Here is a 23,294-nt window from a genome sequence, read left to right as displayed (position 1 = left end):
ACAAACTCAATAAGATATTAACTGGGAGAATCAGCCAAACTCCAACTAAAAAACATAACAAAAAACCTCCCTTCCCTATTTTTGACAATACCATGCTAGTTGACAAAAAGAAGACAACAAACTTCTTCAGTGTTTCATTGCAAATAGCAAAACTAATGGATACAAAAGTCTGCCACTCTAACTCTGAACCAGGCCCAACACAAAATGAACCAGGAAGGACAACAATAAACAAAAGAAACAAATCCCATCCTCTAAAAGCTATAGTGAAGGATAGAAAGTGTAAGCAATGAAGCACTTCTTGACAAAAACTTAAGTTTCTTCACTGACCACATGACAAAGCACTATAATTATTGTGGGAGACGACAAAACAAATCACAAAAAGATGATAGGACCTCATTTCTTTAATCACATTATCAGTGATGTCAAAATGAAGGACAGAAGCATGCAGTAGCAACATTTCACAATGCTATGAGTCAATAGAAACATTGTTTTTTAGGCAACACTCAGCAGAGAAAAGTAACAACCTAACAATATGCCATCAAAACATAAGAGGTCTGATTTCAAAAATAAACTGGCTGAACCATCTACCATGTGAAATATGTCCCAGCCTCTTAGTCTTAACAGAGCACGGTCTCAAGCAAAGTGATATTGAAAACACAAAACTTCAAGGATACACTCTCATAGCTGGATATTGCAGAAAATAACATAAACTGGGGGGGAGTTGCTATTTATTGTCAGAACAGCTTAATAAACAGTATAGAAGCTATTGACGTAACTAACTACTGTGAAGAAAAACTACTTGAGGCTGCAATGGCTCATATAACAATCAGAGGGAAACATCTTTACCTCCTAGGTGTTTACCGCCCTCCTGGGGTAAACATTCTAAACTAGCTTGGACATTCTATCACACATCCTGGAACATAGTCAAGGACCTAATAAGTTGTTTATTATGATAGAAGACGTAAATATTGATAGACTAAAACCCAACCACCCCGACCACATAATGCTTGACAACGAGCTGGCAACACAAAACATAAGAAAGCTCTGTTTACCACCAACTCGCATTACACCTCAAACAAGCACTTCAATTGACTGTATATGCACTAATATTCCAGAACGTGACCTTAGTGCAACAATTTAACAAACTGGACTATCAGATCATACAGCTCAAATGTGCAGTGTGGACTGTAGTAAAAATTATACTAGTACACAAACTCTACGGCGACAAATGGGAAGGAGAAACCCCGACCAGCTCAAATCACACTGCTTTCCATTAAAAACTGGGATACTGTCCACAATGCTGAAGATGCAGAGTTAGCATTTAATATATTAGAAGGAGTACTGCGAACTGCCCTTGACATCGCTTGCCCTCAAAGGAAGAATAAAAATAAGAGTAAACCAATTCACTTCTATGACCAAGAATCAGCCGAGATGAAAGCTGTCTACTCAAGAGCTCTAAACACCTATGAAATAACTGGAAAGGCGCAAGACAGAGAAACTATGGTAAATATGAAAAATATGTATGACAATAAACTAAAAGCACTACAACAAAATGAAAATGCCCGGTAAATAATGACATCTGACAACAAGTCCAAAGCTGTATAGGACCTAATAAATACAGAGAGCCTTGCTAAACAACCTAGTAAAACCTGTCCTAAACTAAACATTAACAATGCAGTAGTAGATAACCCTATTCAGGTAGCTGAACAACTAGACACTTATTTTAGGTACTCAAATAGCAAACTGACAATACAGCAAAACAACCAAAAATTGGGAGATTGCAGACTAGGAGAGGATCTAAACACCCCTTTAATACAACCATTTAATTTTACTCCCACAAATGGAAAGAAGTAAAACAAGTAATACACAGCCTAAAAAATAAATCATCCAGTGGTACAGATTATTACTCTTCCAAAACTGTAAAGCATTACACAGAAGAACTGCCTCAACCTCTTATATCAATCATAAATAAATCATTTTCCCTAGGCCAATTTCCTACAAAACAAAATCTCCAAGGTATATCCCAAGCACAAAAAGGGGCCAACAACTGATCCCAAAAGTTATAGACCCATATCATTAATTTCTATATTTTCAAAAATTAAAAAATTGTATTGAAGAGGCTAATGACACATCTTACAAAACATGGCCTAATTACCAACTGTCAACAAGGCTTCCAAAAGGGAAAATCAACTTTATCTGCCATAATAAGCTTCGTGAGTCCATAATTGACAGTATAGAAGAAGGACAATTTGTAACTGCATTATTTCTAGATTACAGTAAGGCCTTCCACTGTTTGGGACACAATCTTATTTCCAAAAAACTTGCAGCCTTGGGAGTAAAAGGTTTAGAAAACAAGTGGTTTGACAGCTACGTACAAGAAAGATCACGATTAATGGAGATTAAGCATACAACATCTAACCTCACTAGCATGTTCATATTACACCCTAAACCAATTACAAGAATGGTCCCACAGGGATCTGTACTGGGACCCATTCTGTTCATTCTGCTGACTAACGATCTCCCAGCTCTAATTCAAAATAACAGTACCAGCTGCATAATGAATGCAGATGATACAACTCTTTTTTTAAGAAATGGCTCAGCTGAAGAATTGTATAATAACTCTGTTTATTCTCTACAAAATGCTATTGCCTACAGCAAATTATATGACTTGGCAATAAATCCTGACAAAACTACACAAGTGCACTTTAGCAAGAAAAAAGTCCAACCCGCAAGCATCCTCAATATATCAGTGCTTAATCAGACTAAGTTTTTAGGTGTAACTCTAGACAGTGGCCTCACCTGGACAGATCGTGTAAACAATATTTGCAGAAATATCAGTACAGGTATCTACGTTGTTAAATGTATCAAATGGGTTGGCACTCTGGAAGTGGAAAAAGTAGCCTACTATGCATTAGTAGAGTCTCATTTAGATATGGCCTCACAATCTGGAGAACCTTAAAAGAGTGCTTATACTACAAAAGAAAGGCAGTCAGGACCCTTGCAAACATCGAGCCGCTGCAAAGCTGCCGACAGGCCTACCAGACCCTAGGCATACTTACAGTACCTACCTCTACATCCATGAAGCCATCTTACTCGTAGACAAATTACACTTGCAGACTCACATGGACGTTCACAATTACCCCACACACCATGCCTCAAGGCTTACCATTCCGCAACACAGAACAGCCCTCTTCAAAAAAATACCATCATACATAACCAAAAATTTAAAAACCTCCTTCCAGACTTCCTCCGTAACCTGACAGGAGACAGACTGCAGAATTCGCCTAGAGAATTTCTGCTTAAGAAACCTGTCTACACTATTGAAGAGTTTCTGGAATATGCAAATACCCCACATGATGTTCCACATTTAAACACCAACTTTTAACTCACAACTATTGTATTATAATCTGACAAAGTACTGTTCTTAATGATCATGTAATAAAGATACTTTGACTTTGACTGTCTTTGGATCTCTTCAGACGAACATGATTCCAGATTCCAATAGTCTGAGACAGTGTCAGATACCAGACGCTGCAATGAAAGGAAGGTGAACTGAAGCTAAAATAAAAATTCAAATGTAAGAATGTCAATTTCAGTCAATACAATCACACTAACATAGCCTGCACTAAAATAGTCATATGATGGCTATTGGAAGGCACCATTGCCATATTATTGCTGCCGACCACTGGCTTTTCTCTGATTTTGAGATTGATCAGTAATTTTCATACATGTAAAACTGGCAACAGTGTTGGACTGAGGCACATAGAGGGGGGGGGGGATAAACTGGAACAGCCTCCATTGGACTATTTTGGTGTGGGTTGTTCTAATTTATTTGGTGCTCATATAAATCTTTAGGTATATGTGTAGGTATTTAGCTACAAAACCAATTATAATTTTAGGGTTCATTTAAACTTATTCATTTATTTATTACTTGTAAGATCGCCTACTGACTTGTACATCAAGTAATAGCCAAGTATAAAACTAATGATATGTATACCATGTATAGTCTTGTTACTATCTAAGGTCAAAGATCTTTAGAAAGTTTATTAACTAATACCCCAGTGATTACTTATCTCAGGCTTATTTGGAATGCCTTTTAAAAATAATATGTTCATTGTATATGGTCTGACTTGTGGAGTTTTATTAATAAAATCTGGTATACTGGACATTGGAGCTAAAAGACTTAATTTTACATAATTATTTATAGTTTTTATTATATGAGATCTCTAATTATTATTGTAATATGTTTTGCAGGGATGCAGAACTACATGCAAGTCAGTCTTCTTCAATCAACCTAGGGCTTCCTATTCCACTGCCATGTCCTGTAACAACATCCTCCACCTCTCTGTTTTCAGAAACAGATCATGAAGGCACTTTTGCTGATGACTTAGAAGCTTTGTTTTCTTCTGCTGAAAATCAAGCAGACCACCTTGGAGACCTTTTAGGTACTTAATGGTATATGTTGTTCCTTAACAGTGTTATAAATGTTCAGTGTACATATTACTTTGAATGTTTTATTGCCAATGGCAATTATTTTTATGTGTCTGTGTAGAGTTAAAATACCAATTACATGTGACATTGTACATGCTCAGAGGGTTATATATATAAATATGTTCTTGAGGCGTTATTTATGAAATCAAGTTTTGAACCCATTTACAGTCTGAATATTATGTTCAGTATTGCAATGCTTCAACAGCACTAATTTTCATTAATATGATGCAAGAATCATAAACAAATCTGTACAAATAAAAGATAATTGAAATAATAAATACAATTACTTACCGTTTCATGTTGAAATGTTGTAAACCGTTTTAATAAGAAAATAAATTGTGTTTACATTTTTCATATTTAGCACAGAATAGCACTTCAGCCTTTTGCTGATTCCACAACACTCCTTAACCCATTGCGGATCGTATTGTTTTGGCGTGCGGGCATGAATTAATTTACGGTCAGTGGCCTAACGAACAGCAATGGTGTGCTACATCGTATCGCTCGCTATTGTATACTCACTTCATATCTACGTTGAACTGGATTCCGGTTTATAAAAATATCTCCATCTATATTCATAAAAACAAAATAATTAAATACAATATATTGTTTATGAACTATTGTGATGTTTTCATACAATAAAATAAAACAATAATTCAGAACAACTTACATTTTGCAACTTGTCGTTGCGACCGTTGCTGGCTAAGTATATTCCAAACAGTAATTGTTTATTTCAAATTATACGATAAAATGCGATACTAGTAACCAATATAATAACAGCTGAGGAAAACAACCAATCAGGAGCGCTAAAAAGCAGAGAGTAAACTCATATGAATGATTTTTCAACTTCGACATACAACTGCAATCTTAGGATATTTATAAAACTTTTGAAAAATCTGAACGTAGACCGTTGTTAAACACTCCTAGATGACAAGTGAAGACTATCGCCCAATCTATCAGACATTAATAGAACTATTTGGAAGGAAACTTAAGGGCAGTCCGACTCCCATTTAAACTCAATGTTAACGATATGTCGCAATCACAACAAGTATTAGAGATAGACTTGTAAACTTTTTTTTATTTCAAAGATCAAGTCTTTGCCTAGTTCTTAACAAAGGGGTTTGGCTTTTTAGTAATATTTATATTAACTATGATTTTTTTTTTACTTTTATGTTATTTTTTTATTTTGTTTTACATAAAACTTTTTTTAATTCAGCCTATTTAAAAAATTTTTGAAATCCCTGTGTTAAGAACTAGGTTTAGGTTTTGATAAGCTGTAAAAACATTTTGGTGATGATATCTCTTACGATTGTGGAAATATCCGACATATTAGTTAAAAAAAACTTAGTTTACGGGAAACGGCCAAAAACTAACAGAAAGCATAATAAGAGTATTAACTTACATTTTAATAATGTCCAGCACTGTAGGAAGGGTTGTCTGGGTCTTCCTCCTGCTGAAATAAGTCCTCAATCTTCCTTTTAATCAAAGTTCTTGATTGCCGCACTTTTTTCAAACTCCAAAAGAGCTTTTTCAGCCTTGCGGATGCGCTCTTCATCGAGGCGTTTCATGGCTTTCGCCAGGTTTACCCCAGCACTAATAAGACCTAACTCTTTCATCATTTTCACTTTGGAGAAGTAACCATCATTATAAGAGGACAGCTTCATAAACCCCGAATTTCAATGTATCAATAGCTGCAAATGTTCTCTTTGGTAGACGGGCCCATATGACGTTGTTTAGCGACTCGGGGTTTTGAGACTTCCCCTTCAAGCACTTTTTTAGCAACTCAGGATCAGACAGGGCTTGGAAAATAGGCTTAATTTCTAGCATAATGGCTTCTGGAAGATGAAAGTGCTGTGAGTGGTCATAAGTTTCATTACTAAGTACACATTTGTTGTACTTACACCAATTATCTTCGGTTTTAGGGCACAACTGGTGAGTAGGCTTTTCATTCGAGGACTGAATGTGGAAGTATGAAGCCCACACTGCTTGCTTCATACCATCCAGATTGTGAGGATTTCTCCTGATAGCCAATCCGTAAAACATTTGTATTTGTAATAGTTGCTGCTGTTAGCCTATTTTTACCAGACAAAAATTTGCCATCCGCTAATTTGACTTTCTTTTTTTCCGCTGTAAGTTTCCGCAGTCTCGTACCCATTCTATTTTGTACGTGGCCAATGCATTCTAGCTTGCTAATTGCCACATCTTGACCATAAGGATGAGAGTCACATACAGATTTGTAGCCATTTGTATCACCGTCACCTAAATACTCAGTGTTGCGAACGTTGTACTGAGGAAGCGATCTTTCGAATAGCTTTATTGTCCCTTCTACCTCCATCCCACCACTTGTTGCTTGGTAGTTAGCCTTACATTCTACAGTGTGCTCATTCTCATGTCTATTAGGGCACTGGCAGTACTTGGACATAGAGTATATATCAACCACCTTGCCTGTATCAACCGATGTCATTGAAACAATGCCATTCATCGACGTGTGTCCTCTCTTTTGCCAAGAGCCATCTATAGCGACACACAGATCCCTAACGTGTTCATTTATTTCAACAGCCTCTTCAACTGCAGTTCTTCAGCTTTTTGTGATAGCAACTGCTCATGTTTCTTTATTTTTGTTGGCGGAGCAGGTAAGTTCATAATACCGCAAAGCGACTGGGCCGCAGTATACCCTTTACCAATCACTCTGAGGCCATATACTAACCTCAAATTTAGGTCAAAGTACGTTTGAGCTTTGCCATCATCACTAGTAGTAGTAATTTTGTCACAATTAGGAAAGGTCTTATTTACATCACATTGTTCACATGAAAAAACAAATTCAGAAGCTAGGCCTACCGCAGTCTTCTTACTAAAGCTAAGCGTTCCGTGACAAGATTTACAGACTGCAACCTCATCTAGAGGACTTTTTAGTTGAGCCAAGTCAACTATTATATTCTAGGCTATCATTTGTGCTGTATTTACCTAAGTTGGGCTGTAGCTTGGATTTAGAGGTAGAAGACTTCGATTCTGTGGTGACTGGATCAGTTACTTCAGTAGGCCTAGGCCTAGGCTTAGGCTTACCAACATTCTTCCTGACTTTGAAAGCCGAATAGCTTTCTTTTGGTAACCACTTTTCTTTTGGTTACCCATAACTAATACAAAATAAAACAGTAATATTCACTAAACCAATTCACAAATAAACAATGTGCACTAACACAAAATGTAAAATAACTCAAACTAGGTAACTCAGATTACTGTATTATTCACTTTCATCACAACTGACAACAAGCAGAAGCATAACCACAAAAGTAAACACTAGTTAGTAAACAGACAGTGTTGCCAGCTGTATAAAGCATAAACATATTCTGCAGGGACTTTGTTATTATAAGAAGTTCCTGTGACAAAAAGTCGTAAGAGCTGGCAAAATCCACGCTGAGATATCGTGCAGTATTTGTTTTAAAAATATTTTTAAGTTGGGTTATAAATTTATTAGTACCATGTGTTATACATCATTGGATTTAGAAACTTTCAAAGAATAATAATCAACAAAAAAACAAAAATCGAAAAAAATTCAAGTTAGACTGTCCTTAAAAGCAGACCACTTTTGCGACCTGAGCTCATCATCGTGCCGTTAGGCCCGGCCGCTGCGTGACGAGCACAGCTCGTCAGTGATCCGCAATGGTTTAAGTCTTTTTCCTCAGTATCTAAAAATAATTTATCTTTGTGTATAATTTCAAAAGTGTCAACATTGAAAAAAAGACCTACTGTGATATTACGATTACAGATGTTGGTGCGGAGGCTGGTGTGTGCGGGTTACGCAACTTGGGCAACACATGTTTCATGAGTACAGGAGTCCAGTGCCTGATGGCCACTCCGGCACTGGTCCACTGCTTGCTGCACCAGCCGACACCTGCCAAGGACACACTCACCTCACACCTGTCTGTCCTCACACACAAGATGTGGAGTGGTCAGTACTCGGCTGTGCAGCCCTCCGACTTCAAGGAGACCTTGGGTGCTCACTACCCTCAGTTCAAGGATTTCCGACAGGTCCGTTCATTTTTATTTTTACTGAATTTTAACCTTTAGTATGTCATTGACTTGAATCCCCGCAAATTCTATACTTGACCTCCACATGATTGATTTAACAACCATGCTGTGATGGGTGTTTTGTTATGTAACAGAATAGTTTCTGTTATTAATTGGTTGTCAAGTCATTATTCATTGTTCAAAATAAGATATTTTGAACAAAAATTAAAAATCTATTTAGTTACAAATCACCCATAATTGACCACAGACAAAAAATCAGTAAAAGAATAACAGAATGTTAGACATTTGACATTATATTATGGCAAATATCTTTCATACTGTTACTCTTTCTAATTATCCACTGCCAATAAAACTTTAAACAAAGAAAAACCAACGGTATTGTGATTTTGTTGTTGTTATTGTTGCAGCATGACTGCCAGGAATTTCTCGCTCTTTTGCTGGATGGACTTCATGAACAAATGAACAGTTCTTCATTACAAAATAAACTTCAGGACATGTTGGAATCGGTAACAATATTACAATTCATTAGATTTTACTACTTATATCTAACTATAGTTAATAATAATTTTTCCAAGCTTCAGTAAAAAAACTAGGATAACATATTAAAAAAATTAAATTCTGGTTCCTGCAACATAATGCTTTTTCCCAGAACATTACTAAGCTTATAATTATTCTGTCCATAACTGCAGTTATAAACTTAATTAAATGATTATTTTCATTACAGGATTGTGACATGGAAAATACCTCAAAAATGTTGTTAAAATCACTTCCTAACGGGATGTGTAAAAACCTTTCTCCAACTCATAATAATTTGAAAGAAGCCATTGATAGCATGAAAACCAAAACTCCCGATAAAAATGAATCCTTATCATGTACTCCGAAACTGGATAAAAAAATAAACAATTGTGAAGTAAATGAAATTGAAACACCAGAAACAAGTTATAAGCTGCCGCTTATAGTAAATAAATATGAGAGTGAAGAAGCTTCCGGATCTACAAATAGACATGACCAGATGTACTCTTTACGTAACGTAACAAAAGACTCATTACCGGCAAATATTCTGAACAATTGCTCTCCAAGACTCAGTGGATTTGAAGACATTATCAAAGATGCGAAAACCTCCAACGTGAATGTACTTGTCACAGAACAAGAAGCTAATAACGAGATAAGATTTGATTCTGACAAGTTTCCGAGAAGTGAGAATGTTCGACGGCGAGAAACCTTTAACTTCAATTCGTTTCACCTTTACGAGAACAACATGACGAGTGGCAAGAGAGGGAAGAGCACAGTTACACACTACAAGAGCACTGTTGATTTTAGGGAAGGGCTCGATTTGAAAAGGTTGAAAGTGCAGCGCAACGAGTCTCAAGACGAAGGGGATGGCGACACCATTATGGATTGTGATTGGGAGAAAAACCATCGTATGGAGGACGAGCGCAAACACAGAGTCAGTAGCAAGAATCTGGACAAAAATTATAGGTATTAACTTATAACAAAGAACATTACTTACAGTATATTTTGATTAGTATGATTACCGCAGCAGGCATTAATATATTATATATCATTTGTATTTCTCTCATTTTGCTTAATTAATTTGGAAATTATTTGTAAATCAGTTGTAAGCTATCAAGTTTATATTAGTAATTGACTAAAGCTAAAAATAACAAATTTTTCCTAAACTTTGTCATTTTTTTGCTTGAGATATTATCTCAAATTATGTAAGTGTTTGTTATTGGTCAACTCCTTAACTGCTGGAGTTTTCTGTGGTTCAGAATCAGTTGCTGCTAGGTTTTTAAGTAGTAAGAAGTATATACTGCTCTCTTTTAAATAGAGATGCACTTGTTTTCTTATGATAATAGAGGACATATTACATTACATATATCAGTTGTTCTGTATTATCCATTGTACCTTTCTGTCGGCAGGATGGAGTGTGAACGGAGGCGCAGAGATGGCCCAGGACCCAGCAGTACCAGTTCTGTGGCTCAGTCCGTGCGTACCGAAGTAGACCTGGAGGCTGAGGTACACTGGCAGAAACACCTAGCTGCACATCAGAGTGTCATAGTTGACACTTTCCAAGGCCAGTTCAAGAGCACGGTAAGTTCATCTGGTCTGGTAATGAATCATTCTTAGTATATTTAATCTTAACAGAAACTCTCATCAGGAGCATAACTACTTTTTTATGCAGTAACCATCACACGCCTAGTGGGGAGTGTCATGGAATTCTTAGATACAAGCCTTGGTCAGTACACAGAACATAATGCCGTAAACACACTTCAGAAGCTTTACTCAAAACAAATAGCGTTTGTTGATATAAGATCAATATTTAATTTTAAACAACCACCATTTTTTATATGATTAATGTTTTAAGAATCACTCTACAAACAAATAATTTAAAAAATTAAAATAGAGCTAGAGTTATTCTTAAACGGTTTTCAAATAAATGTGAGATTGCTACTTTATTATTGGGATATGCTTGCAAAGGAGTCGAGAATTTGTTTTTGATTATTGGAAACAGCTGGTGGATACATCATCAGCTGTCATCTTGGTGCATGTGCGGCTGTGAAAAACCAACTAGGAGTAGCATGTTTGCATTTGGGTGATACTTAATTATGAAAAATGTTTTGTTCTCCATTTAACTTTATGTTTAAAATAACTACATGCTGATTTTGGAGAACCATCACCACCACTGAACTGCAAACTTAGTTAAGTGAAGAGTGAAAGGTGTGAGTACATGTTATAAATTTAATTTGTGTTTACAATAAAAGTACTTTATTCGATTTTAGATGTGACCAACCATAAAATTTTTAATTATTGCTTAATACATTTTTTTATACAAATTTAAACATTTATATTTCTATTTGAATTTTTTTTCCAAATACGTAAATTTTAACAGTGAACATTAAAATTTATGCTGGTATTCTGATAGGGACATCTGTGAAATAAACATTTTCATTGTGAAAATAAAAAATTGAATTTAATTTAAAATTAAATTTAAAAGTGAACTGATCTAAATTAGTTTATCAGACAATTAAAGATGTTTTAGATAACATATTTTATTCTAACAAAATGTTTTATAGCCAGTCCAAACTTGCTGAAAGTTATTTTGTTAATGTATTTATTTAAATATTGGAAGTGTTAGTTTTGAACTATGGTAGTTTAAAAAGAATTTTATTCCAGAACATAAGTAAGTTTTATTTGTGATCTTCAATATATAATGCCCAACTAATTGATGGTGCAATCAATCAATCAATTCAAGATTTTCTAAATGTAAAACCTGATCTTCAACAGATAACGCACTCAATGTGGAGCCAGTATGTTTTAACCTCCTTGTCAACATCTTAAATATTGTTGTAATTTATCAGGTCAGGCATCCGCTGCAGAATGACAGAATGTAACTCACAAAGAAAAGACTGATAATATTAATCTGGAAATTTCATTGTGTCATATTGATTTACATGAAGATAAGATTTTATGCAAAGTGCTGAAATCAACATGGCACTTGTGGATAAATAATTAGCACTTTTTACTAAATTATTCTGTACTAAAAGTGAAAATAAATTTAGTGAAAATAATATAAACTTTATTCAATGTTTTAATGGAAAAGACATTTTTTAGATACTTCCACATTAAATTTATTGAAAAAAGCGCTTTCCGCCGGTTAAGGCATCATCAGTTTGACATTGTTTACAGAAAAAAACATGTGTAAAATAGAATAAACATATGATAAAATAGAATAAAATTTAAAACTAACTTGTAAAGACCAAAAACTAATAAATTATAAAAGAATTATGTAGAAAAATATGGTTTGCAATTCATAATTTTGGAATGGATTTCTTTTTATCACTAATGGTTATAAAAATATCACTGAAATTTACGGAAGGTTGGGAAATACAATTATCTTTTAAAAACTGTCATACACACACTTTCAATTTGATTTCTTTTAGTCCAGGAAGGTTCTTTAAACACTAAACTAGACGATTCAAAATTTATATGATGATGATTTTCCTTTACTGCATGTTCAACTAATTTAGATTTTTTCAATGTTTTCTTTTTTATAATTTATAATTATGTTCTTTTTACCCCTAATTTCCACAGGTCTTGATGTTTGGCCGATATACGTCTTGTTGCAACCACAGTCAATTTTATATATCACATTCTTGGTTTCTTGTTGTTTGTTTTTCGGTTTTAATTTTGTTAAGTAGCTTCTTATATTATTTTGGGACTTAAAAACAGTGCGTATGTTAAATTTATAATTTATCTTACGAATTTTTTCTGATGTTCCTTTTACATAAGGAATAGTTACGGTAGGTAGTGAGATAATTAGGATTGTCTTTTTTGGTAATTTGCTTGCAACTTTTGTTTTTAGCCTTAGCTCGTTCAATAATTGACGGAGGGTAGTTGTTTTTAATCAAAAGTTCTGTAGTATAATTTTCTCCTAAAATTTTATCTTTGTTATCAGTTACCAAATTATTAGTCTTCTGGAACAAACTTTGTACTAATCCAATTTTTACATGTTGAGGATGATTTGAATTATAATTAAGGTATTGTCCACTGAAAGTCTTCTTGTAAAAATAATGTCGTTTTAATTGTGTTTTCTTTTGTTTTTGTTATCAAAAATATCAAGAAATGGAATTTCACTGTTAACCTCATTTTCAATAGTAAATTTTAATCGGTGGTCTAATTGAATTGATGTGTTTTTAAAAATTCGTCTTGGATGTTAATTTTATTTTCCCATACACAAAAGATATCATCAACATACCGTAACCAAATTTTGGGTTTAATACTCCAATTTTCAAAAGCAATGTCTTCAAAGTGGTCCATAAATATGTTGCTAATTATTGGGCTGAGAACACCACCCATAGGTAAACCGAATACTTGACTGAAAATAGTTGTGGCTAACACATATAGTAAGAAGTTCCATTACACACAGTTAATAAAATAATGTTGTTCTCATACTGAAGTTGTTATCATTAGAAAGTCGTTGTCTAATCAGACACAAAGCTTCAGAGACAGGTACATTTGTAAAACAGACTATTTACGTCGTAGCTGACCACAACATCATTGTAATCAATATTAATATTTTTTATTTTATTGATAAAATCTTCTGAATTTTTGATGTAAGAATTAGCTTGTCCAAATAATGGACTAATAATAGGTAACAAAAAATTTTGATAACTTTGATACAGGAGAGTCAATGGAACTTACTATTGGCCTAAGAGGAATTACATCTTTGTGAATTTTCGGTAGTCCATACAAATGTGGTGGCTTTGAATATTGAGGGCTTAATTTTTACAATAAGAGGATTTCCTAGTTCATTTTCATGGTTTTGTAGTGTCTATTTTATAATTTTCTCGATTTTTACTGTAGGATCCTTATTTATTGAAGTATATCATCACAGTTAACTAATTTTATTAATTTTACTATCATACTCTTCCTTGTCCAAGATAACTGTAACTTTACCCTTATCAGCAGGAAGAATTACTATGGATTCATCATTTCTTAGCGATTTAAGAGCACTAATCTCTGTGAAAAGTAAGATTGCTTTTGGGTCTATTTGACTTTTCCAGTGTTTGTCGGATCAAAGCCCGGTAATAGTCTTGCTGTTCAGGAGGTAATAGATTTGCAGCTGAATCTGTTGGCATAACTATATCCACGCATGAAAAGTTTCCATTTGATATTGAAAAATTTAGGCCTTTGCTCAACAAGTTTAACTCACAATCTGTCATCGATTTGTTAGAAAGATTAAGAACAAACTGATTATTATTTGTCTGGTTATTATCGGAGTAAGGTAATTCGGAATCAGAAAAAGAACATATTTATTTTATTGACATTACAAAGCCTTACAATCTTTGATACTTGTTTAGTAAAAACATGAATCGTATCACTGACAATATCAATAGTTTCTGCTTGAAATATATCTAATTCAATGGGATGTAATCTCAAAATGAGTAGTTCATGAATAATTGATGTGTACTAACATTGTCTCTCAATTTGATACCAATGTTTGATCTCTTCTGTTAGCCATAGTTTCTTAGCCTTATATAGGGCAGATTTTGATGAACGAGATTTAGAGTTAATTTTGATTTAGATATAATTAGGAAAATATATTTAACTTACGGCATTGGTTAATTGAACCAAATATGTTGTGTGCATAATCTTTGTTTTGTTTTAAGTTTCCTGTACAAAACACATAGTCGTCCCGTATCGCTTTCTCCAAAAGAGTTTTTCATTTTCTGCTTTGTATCCTTGGTGGAAGTAGGTAGGTTTTAATGGAAAAGACATTTTTTTAGGTACTTTCCACATTAAATTTATTTTAAAAAAGTGCTTTCGCCGGTTAAGGCATCATCAGTTTGACATTGTTTACAGAAAAAACATGTGTAAAATAGAATAAATATATGATAAAAATATAATAAAATTTAAAACTATGTAAAAGGAACATAAAAAAAATTCGTAAGATAAATTATAAATTTAACATACGCACTGTTTTTAAGTCCCAAAATAATATAAGAAGCTACTTAACAAAATTAAAACCGAAAAAAAAAAAACAAACAACAAGAAACCAAGAATGTGATATATAAAATTGACTGTGGTTGCAACAAGACGTATATCGGCCAAACATCAAGACCTGTGGAAATTAGGGTAAAAGAACATATTTATTCAATGTTACAAGCACAAAATGTTATCAGAGTATTATTTACATTGTACTTATTGTCTCATTAAACTGGAAATCCTACTACAAATAATTGTAAAAAAATGTATAATCATTTTCTATTTACCAATTCTAAAGGTATAGTATACAGTATAGTGTTTTATAATAAAAAATTAACTTTATTAAGTAGAAATGTAGTTAATAAATAGAAACCTTTAGTAAGTTGAACATTTCTTTTGTGCAGGTTGTTTGCTCAAAGTGTGACCACGTGTCCGTGACCTATGAGCCATTTATGTATCTCTCTGTACCTTTGCCTCATGCTATGGAACGGCAACTTTGTAAGTTTTATAGAACTAGTTAGTCATATTTATCATACATCTTTGTTAATTCTGTATTATTTTGTCTGTATATATGAATGTTTCAATGACTGATTTACCTTTAGCTTAATGTAATTGAATAACTTTGTTATGTATTTTTATAAATTAAGTATTACTGTAGTATCTTTCTTTCTTCAGTTTCTGTGTCACTGAGTCTGCTTGACAAACTTTTGTCCTTACATACCTTAATCCTTACTTTTAAGGTCCTGGTTGTACTAGCTGGAAACTTGGACAAGCTCAAAAAATGCTAGCTTGAAGTATACAGAATTGAGTGTTGCAATGCAGACCCCTAAACTAGTATAAACCACATTGTATTTCGTTCTGTAGCAAATGTGTTGTGTCTTTTGTAGCAATGCTAGCAATTATCAAGCAATGTGTGTGTCACTGTTCAAGTCCTTGACACTTAAATAGTTAATTTATATAATTTTCATCATCACTTAGATATCTAAAAAAAAATTGAATCATACAGAATTCCTTTTTTATGTAACACATTTAACTATTACTAATTTCTGTCTTGTTCCTTAGCTGTCACATTCGTAAGTGCAAAAGAAAGTGAGCCAGTGCAATATCTGCTGACTGTCAACAAGAGAGATACAGTCGGCAGCCTCAGGGAGCAGCTGCTGAACATAATCGGGAGACCTCTCTCATCGGTAGTGTTGGCAGAAGTCTTGGACTACCACATAGCAAAAGTTCTGGTAAGTATATTCATGAGGTGGACAGAGGAAACAACCTCATGAGTTAGAGAAGTGTATTTGTACACTAACTGTTTACAATAACTGCAGAAACCATTGCCCAATCTTTTTTTTTTTTAATTAAATGAATGTTTTCTTTTTTGTTGACCGGGAGCGCCCAACATGTCAGAGTTGAGAGGTGTCAGTTGTTTGTTGCTCCTGGTTTGTGTAAGCGTATCTTTAAAGTGGCCGTGCTTGCTTATGCATTGACGGATTTTGTTGGAAAAAGTGCAGTTGAAATTGTTAAAAAAATTACAAAATAGTTTGTATCTTATAAAATTCTCAAAACCTATGTAAAACAGCTGATGCCTATCAAAAGGCAAAATTGTTGCTATTCCGAGCTAGTGCAAGCCTACCTATAAAATTGTCAGTCTCGCTTTTGCAATGACGGATTTCGTTGAAACAAGTACTGATGGAATTGTAATTAAATTTTACAATTATATAATGTCTAGTACATTTTTCGTTACTATACTGGTTGATTTGTTATTTAACTAAAAAAAATGCCATTTTTAAATTTAAAGAAATAACACAATTTTTTTTCCTCGTATTGTTTAATAAACCTGTGTGCCAAATTTGGTTTCTTTAGCTTCAGAGGAGCTCCGTCAAGTTTCAAGACATGTTTTCTATGATATTGTTTCCAAACATTTAAACTATCGAAAACTTTGCTCACGGTAGGTGCCATGAGTGTTGACGGGGGTGTACAAAAAATGTTAATGCAGCGTCTTTTCTTGTACATATGTTGCTGGGCACATAGACCAAGTCCTTCCACAATTGCTCCCTCTTCTGAACTGAATACTTCCATGCAGACTGTGATCATGTCACAGCGTGAAAATTGGAACAGAATGAAATACGTCAATTTTGTTTTTATACACCCTCGTACATACATATATTCAATGTTTCTAATCAATAATAACCAGAAGTTAATAGCTATTATAATATATAAATCTATATAATGATGAACCTTTGGTTATCAGTCCAACAGGTATTCCGTTGAGCCATCCCAGCTGGCCAATGAGATAGTCTAATCATTAAGGATACATTTTGATTTAGACTTTATTAAATAAAGAGCTACAAAATGTAATTTTTTTGAAACTGTAAAAAATAAAAATTGTTCTGCTACACTGTGAAATGGATTAATAATTAAAAAATTAAGCTAGACTGGGATAGTAATATATGTTTTGCTTTCAGGATGAGAATCACCTTGTGCGTTACATTAACAGCACTAATCGGAGCCTTTACGCTTTCGAGCTTGCGAACTTTTCTCATTTCTCAGGTGTAGAAACTGCTGAGTGTGATAAGGTATGTTGTTGTTTTCAGCAGAATAATTTTGGTATTTTTCTTAAAATTTCGTTGTAAAGTTTAATACGGTTTTTGTATTGTGAAATACACATAGTTTATTATTAGAATATAGTTTAATATTTTCATTTATTATGCTTTAATTTTTTTGTAATGTACTTAATAATTTATTAAGAGGTTTTTATCATAATAGGAATAATTTGATTTAAAGTTACTTTTTATCAGAATTATAAGAATAGATGATTTATGACATAGTTAACAAGTCTGACATCCGACAGGTGAAGGCGGGTGAGGACATGTCTGGTGATGCTTGTACCATTTGCCTGGAGGAGAAGGAATCCAACATGAGTCGTCACATCGGCTGTACATGTATACTATGTGACTCCTGTATTGTTGTAAGTTACATTCATTTCTTGTAGCAAACTGCTCATGAGTAGGTCTTCTCTTTATTTGTACTTTAAACCAAATTTTGATGTATGAGTTGAGAATATCATCGGTTTTTTATATTGAACTCCTTTATATAAACCCTTTTAAGTCCTTTGTTGGAGCTGTTTTATCATGACTGTTTCACTGTTTGTTCTTGCAAACAGTTGTTGTATTTGCATGTCTCTATGTAGTTAATGAATATCCCAATAGATGGCTGGGAGTTTGTTTGGATTTAAAAAATATATTACATCGGCTGTTTGTGTTTTATTTGTAATTGAACATACTGATGTTGGCTTGCAATGACTTTTCACAACTGAAACATGCCACTAGCTAGGTAAGCCTCATTTTATGATGCAAAATATTTAAATAGTCAACAAGATACAAGATAGTGCTGTCTGTATAGCTTAAGCGGTGTCACAGACTCGTGTCCTGATGTACCATTAAATTACGTTAGGATATATGTTCACGTCTTTTAAAAGACAATACTTAAGCTATGCTCTAACAATAGGAAATGGTGTTAAGGAGTAGAAGTGAGAAATATCATGTTTTTGTGAAACATGTAAACCGGATTTATGCCAGAACATTTTTTTTAGTACCTACTGAAAAAAGTTAGTAGATATTTTGTGTATTGTTCTTAAAAATTGTATTTAACATAAAACTACTGTAATAGTATATCTAATTGTAACAAACAAAACTTAATTTTTTCACATTTTTTCAGATGCAATATATTAGTAGTACATTTTATTGTGAAAAAATACATATATTTTTGTCTCAATAATAACTGAGCAATCAAAATTATATAAGTCCTACATTCCTTTTTCGTAGTAAAAAATAACTGTTGTGAGAAAGTATTATATGTAAATTGAAATTGGTTTTTTTATGTAGGGTGCAATTGAAAATTTTATTCAGACCAAATGGTATGGAACATAAATGAAACTGGGTTTTATAAATCAGATACCTAAACAGGCTTAATACCAAACGACAGTAATGGGTCTGTAGAAACGTCATTCAACTTCAACAGTTGGCAGTGTTGCCAATCCATAACATTAAATGTAGTTATTGTGTATCAATTGATCAGGACATTTCAGCTATTCTGTTAAATTTTGTACATGTGATTGCGTTATAAATCACTTTTTAAAATGAAAATACGTCTTCAATGTGTCTCTGGATGCCACAACTTGTACATAGGCTGGTTTTCATAAAATCACTGGTTTAGGCCATTATAATTCTGTTTGAATTAAAAAGAAGAAAAAATGTAACACAAGGAGATAACCTGAGTACAAGTATAGGTAAATACAGATATAGATTTGAAATAATGGTTTTGGTACGTGTTACAGCGCTCCAGCCAACACTATGGTGAGGAGACTCTCAAGTGTCCTGTGTGTCGAAAGGAGCTAACAAAAGGAGATAACCTGATTACTGTCGGTCTCACTCCAGATACCAAACCTCCAGTCAGGTAACAAAATATCTGTGACACTTATGGTACTGTAGCATGAGCTACAGATAGCATGTCAGATAGTGAAAGCTCATTTGAAATTAATATACATATATTTAACTGTTCTTGTTAGGACGTTACTCTATTTTACCTTTCGCACTTGAAAGGTAACTGTCAATGGCCACTCCCCACTCCTTGACTACTTGTGTTAATTACCTTTGGAATTATCCTCTCTGGTTGGTTGGCCACTGAGAGTGGCTACTTCCCACTCCTTGACTACATTTGTCAGTTGCCTTTGGAATTATCCTCTCTGGTTGGTTGGCCACTGAGAGTGGCTACTTCCCCCTCCTTGACTACATGTGTCAGTTGCCTTTGGAATTATCCTCTCTGGTTGGTTGGCCACTGAGAGTGGCTACTTCCCACTCCTTAACTACATGTGTCAGTTGCCTTTGGAATTATCCTCTTTGGGTGGATGGCCACTGAGAGTGGCTACTTCCCACTCCTTAACTACATGTGTCAGTTGCCTTTGGAATTATCCTCTCTGGGTGGATGGCCAATGAGAGTGACTACTTCCCATTCCTTGACTACATGTGTCAGTTGCCTTTGGAATTGTTCTCTCTGGTCGACTGACTTAGTTCAATAGCTTCTCAGTGGACTACAGCACTTTGCAGAACAAATAATCCAATAGTAAAGTTGATTCACAAAGACTATGAAAAATATCCATACATGCTCAGAGGACTTTTAATATAAAAATATTTACGAATTATCATACAAATCACCTTTGCCACTTACAGTCTACTCTAGTGCAAAGTGTTAAGAACGAAAGAGGTTAAAGTTAAGTTGTGTAAAATTAATTTTATGATAATTAGTGGTGAATGTACCTTTGGTGTTTGAGGATCACGTACGTCTTGACATGAACACAAACTTGCCCAAGGGATTGAGGCACAATTGCACATTATTTGAGTGTCTGTGAGTGTCGAGCTGCGGAAGCTCAAAACGATCCCTGGGTTACTGGACACTCACTCTTTTTAGTGACGACGCTCAGCATATAGGAATACAATGGCACCTTATGCCCGATAGGGTACACATCATCGTGAACATGTTAAATGAAAATTTGTAATCTAAAGTAATAATTTCTGAACTAAAATGAGATGAAATATCAGAATAGTAAATATTTTTTAAATTTAAACAAACTGTTGGGAGCTTGTTAGGTGTTTTGAAAATCGCTGCTCTTTTAAGTTTTAAGTTTTTTAACACAAATACTGTAATATAATTGGATATTTTGAAATAGTCAATTTTAAAATATTGTTTCGCTTTAAATGTAATTTTATTCAGTTACTTGAATTTTGTTATTTAAAAAAATATATCAGTGTTATCAACATAATTTAGTAGCTAATCTTACAAATTTAATGATGGAAGTACAGTGCAATATTTTTAGCAGTAAAATCAACACATCAAAACTTGTTTTTAGTTAATAAATCTGAATTTTGTTTCTTACCTTTAAATGCTAAATTTATGAGATTATATATTTAATATCTGGAACGTAAATGCCTTCAAATATTTTTCTTTTTTTTAGGGACAGTCGGAAAAATGCTTTATGCACACAGGTGGACCTCTCTAGTGTGTTGCTCCTCTAGGCGGCAGGATGGTAACCACTAAAAAACCTCCTGTACTTTAGGATCTAACCTGGGATTGTTTGTCACATTACTTCAGCTTAAGTGAAAATTTGGCTTACGCCCATTAGAGCTCTCTCTCCATTTCTAAGCATATAATCATTTGGTCTAGTCCGCTTCTCAGTCTAGATCAGTCATCTTTAATCGGAGGACACCTTGGACAAATTGTGAAATGTAATTCCAGTTGTTCTTACCCTCCATTACCTTTATACATAGTGTCCACCGAGAATGTACCAAGTGGAAAAGTGAAAGAAATCATAGTTAAATTATTTCTAAGGAATTATCAACAGTAAATGAATGAGTTCTCATTTAAGTATTTTTCTGTTTGACTAAAGGGACTCCTTCAAATTTCCTACGAGTTGACTAACTAGTCTTAAGATGACACACCATGAAGGGTGGGTCTTCACAAGTTAATTTATATTATAGCCATTCAGAATGTGGTTGAAAAATCATGAAATACGCATAATTATGATAAGTTGTGATGACTCTTACTAATATACAGGATGCTGAACGTGTCCCTCGTGTTCCGGTTGGATACTGTCGGAGACGGGAACAACAACATGAGAACGATCCAGTTGTTTGGTCACCCTCGGCTGCTCAGACTGCCAAACCGCTTGCAGTGCCAACAGTTACATGAGGCAGTGGCGTCTGTCACGCCCTACTCTCAGCCCTATAAAATCCTTCTCGTTGACGGCCAAGTAAGTCCTAAAGAAATTGTGAATTAGACAGTAGACAATATACTTATTTGTGCATTCTTTAAGAATTACAATGGCGTCAAAATGTTATGGAATTGAGTCAAGAAAAGTACAGGTCAGAATTCAGCAAGATGTTCAAGTCTCCAATTCCCATTGAGTTCTTCAGTTTGTGAATTCATCAGTGGCGTAAAATGGATGCTTCACCGACCACTTCTCCAGCTCCCTCTTGAAAGCGTAGCTCTCTTCCTTTAGTTTGATTTTTTCAGGCAGGATGTTGAATAGCTTAGCTCCGATGTAAGATGACTTTTCCGAGTGCAATGCCCATACTGTGTGCTGGTAAATTAAAGTTTGCATCCCAGCGTGTGTTATATGTATGCAGGTCTCTGCCTCATGTCAAGTTGTTGCAACGTACATACACTATCATTCGTATTATACAGGGTGGAAAAAAGTATGGAAACGCTTTCACTAATTTTGTATGGCTTCACGTATACAAATTAAATTTTGTACATCACCACTTGTATTAAGAACCTAGTTTTTGAGACCAGTGGGGACATTTTATCTTTTCAGGGGACGGCCCGTGAGGAGTCGGACGAAAATCTTAAATGTAAGCATAGGCCGAGTTTGGTATCAAATTAAAGGTCTAGTAAAGAGAAACTCATTACCGCAAACCGCACTTAAAAAGGTTGACCCTAATCCAGAGTACGGGCCGTTTGAATTTCATAAGTAACGTTTGATTAATTATTATTTCTCCGCAATTTCACAGTCTCAAGTAAACTGTTCTGACTAAAAATGACACTTTATGGAACACAATTATCCAAAAAGAATTAAATTAAAAATTATCTATGTATTACAAAAAATAACCATACATTTTAAATGAGGTGCTCAAACTGCTCTCCGAACACTTGTTTAGCAATGAGCTAGTCTATTATAAAAACCTACTGCAGTCACATTTTGAAGCATCTCGGGTGTAATTCTTCTTGCTTCTTCTAATAAACGATTTGTCAGCTCCTCAATGTTGGCTGGTTTAGTTTTATACACATTATCTTTTAAGAAGCCCCCACAAAAAAGAAATCTAGTGGATTAAGATCCGGTGACCTAGCCGGCCACTCAACCGTACCCCCTGCGACCAATCCAACGGTTAGGAAACACTTCATCTAACAGATTGCGCACCCGCAAATAGTAATGGGGGCGGTGCTCCATCTTGCTGAAACCATACTGCATTAAAATGTGCCCCAAGAAGAAGAGCACGCACTGCTGGCAAAATGTTATTTGTCAACATATTGAAATAAATTTCGCCTGTTAGATTTCCATCTATCACAAACGGTCCCTACAATGTTATTGTTTATTATTCCAGCCTACATATTCACTTTCTGAGGCCTTTGTGTGCGCGGCCTTCTATCATCCAGTGTGGATTATGATCGGCCCAGTAACGGCAATTATGCCTATTAACTTGTCCATTAACAAAGAATGTAGCTTCATCTGAAAACAATATCGA

At 34.4% G+C, this 23,294-nt stretch overlaps 1 protein-coding gene across 3 annotated transcripts in view; it reads left to right on the top strand.

Moving 5' to 3' along the window:
* LOC124361861 overlaps window positions 1–23,294 on the top strand; it is a 48,906-nt gene that overhangs the window by 12,887 nt on the left and 12,725 nt on the right. For all 3 annotated transcript variants that reach the window (XM_046815902.1, XM_046815901.1, XM_046815900.1), the window contains exons 3-13: window positions 4,255–4,445; window positions 8,255–8,517; window positions 8,925–9,023; window positions 9,242–9,996; window positions 10,440–10,611; window positions 15,411–15,504; window positions 16,069–16,238; window positions 17,463–17,573; window positions 17,849–17,965; window positions 19,334–19,452; window positions 21,607–21,802. In XM_046815902.1, the coding sequence (XP_046671858.1) occupies window positions 4,255–4,445; window positions 8,255–8,517; window positions 8,925–9,023; window positions 9,242–9,996; window positions 10,440–10,611; window positions 15,411–15,504; window positions 16,069–16,238; window positions 17,463–17,573; window positions 17,849–17,965; window positions 19,334–19,452; window positions 21,607–21,802 (2,287 nt within the window). The remainder of the gene's footprint in view (window positions 1–4,254; window positions 4,446–8,254; window positions 8,518–8,924; window positions 9,024–9,241; window positions 9,997–10,439; window positions 10,612–15,410; window positions 15,505–16,068; window positions 16,239–17,462; window positions 17,574–17,848; window positions 17,966–19,333; window positions 19,453–21,606; window positions 21,803–23,294) is intronic.

Source organism: Homalodisca vitripennis, chromosome 5, assembly GCF_021130785.1.
Source record: "Homalodisca vitripennis isolate AUS2020 chromosome 5, UT_GWSS_2.1, whole genome shotgun sequence".
NCBI lineage: Eukaryota > Metazoa > Arthropoda > Insecta > Hemiptera > Cicadellidae > Homalodisca > Homalodisca vitripennis.
This window is presented reverse-complemented; position numbering and strand designations above follow the sequence as displayed.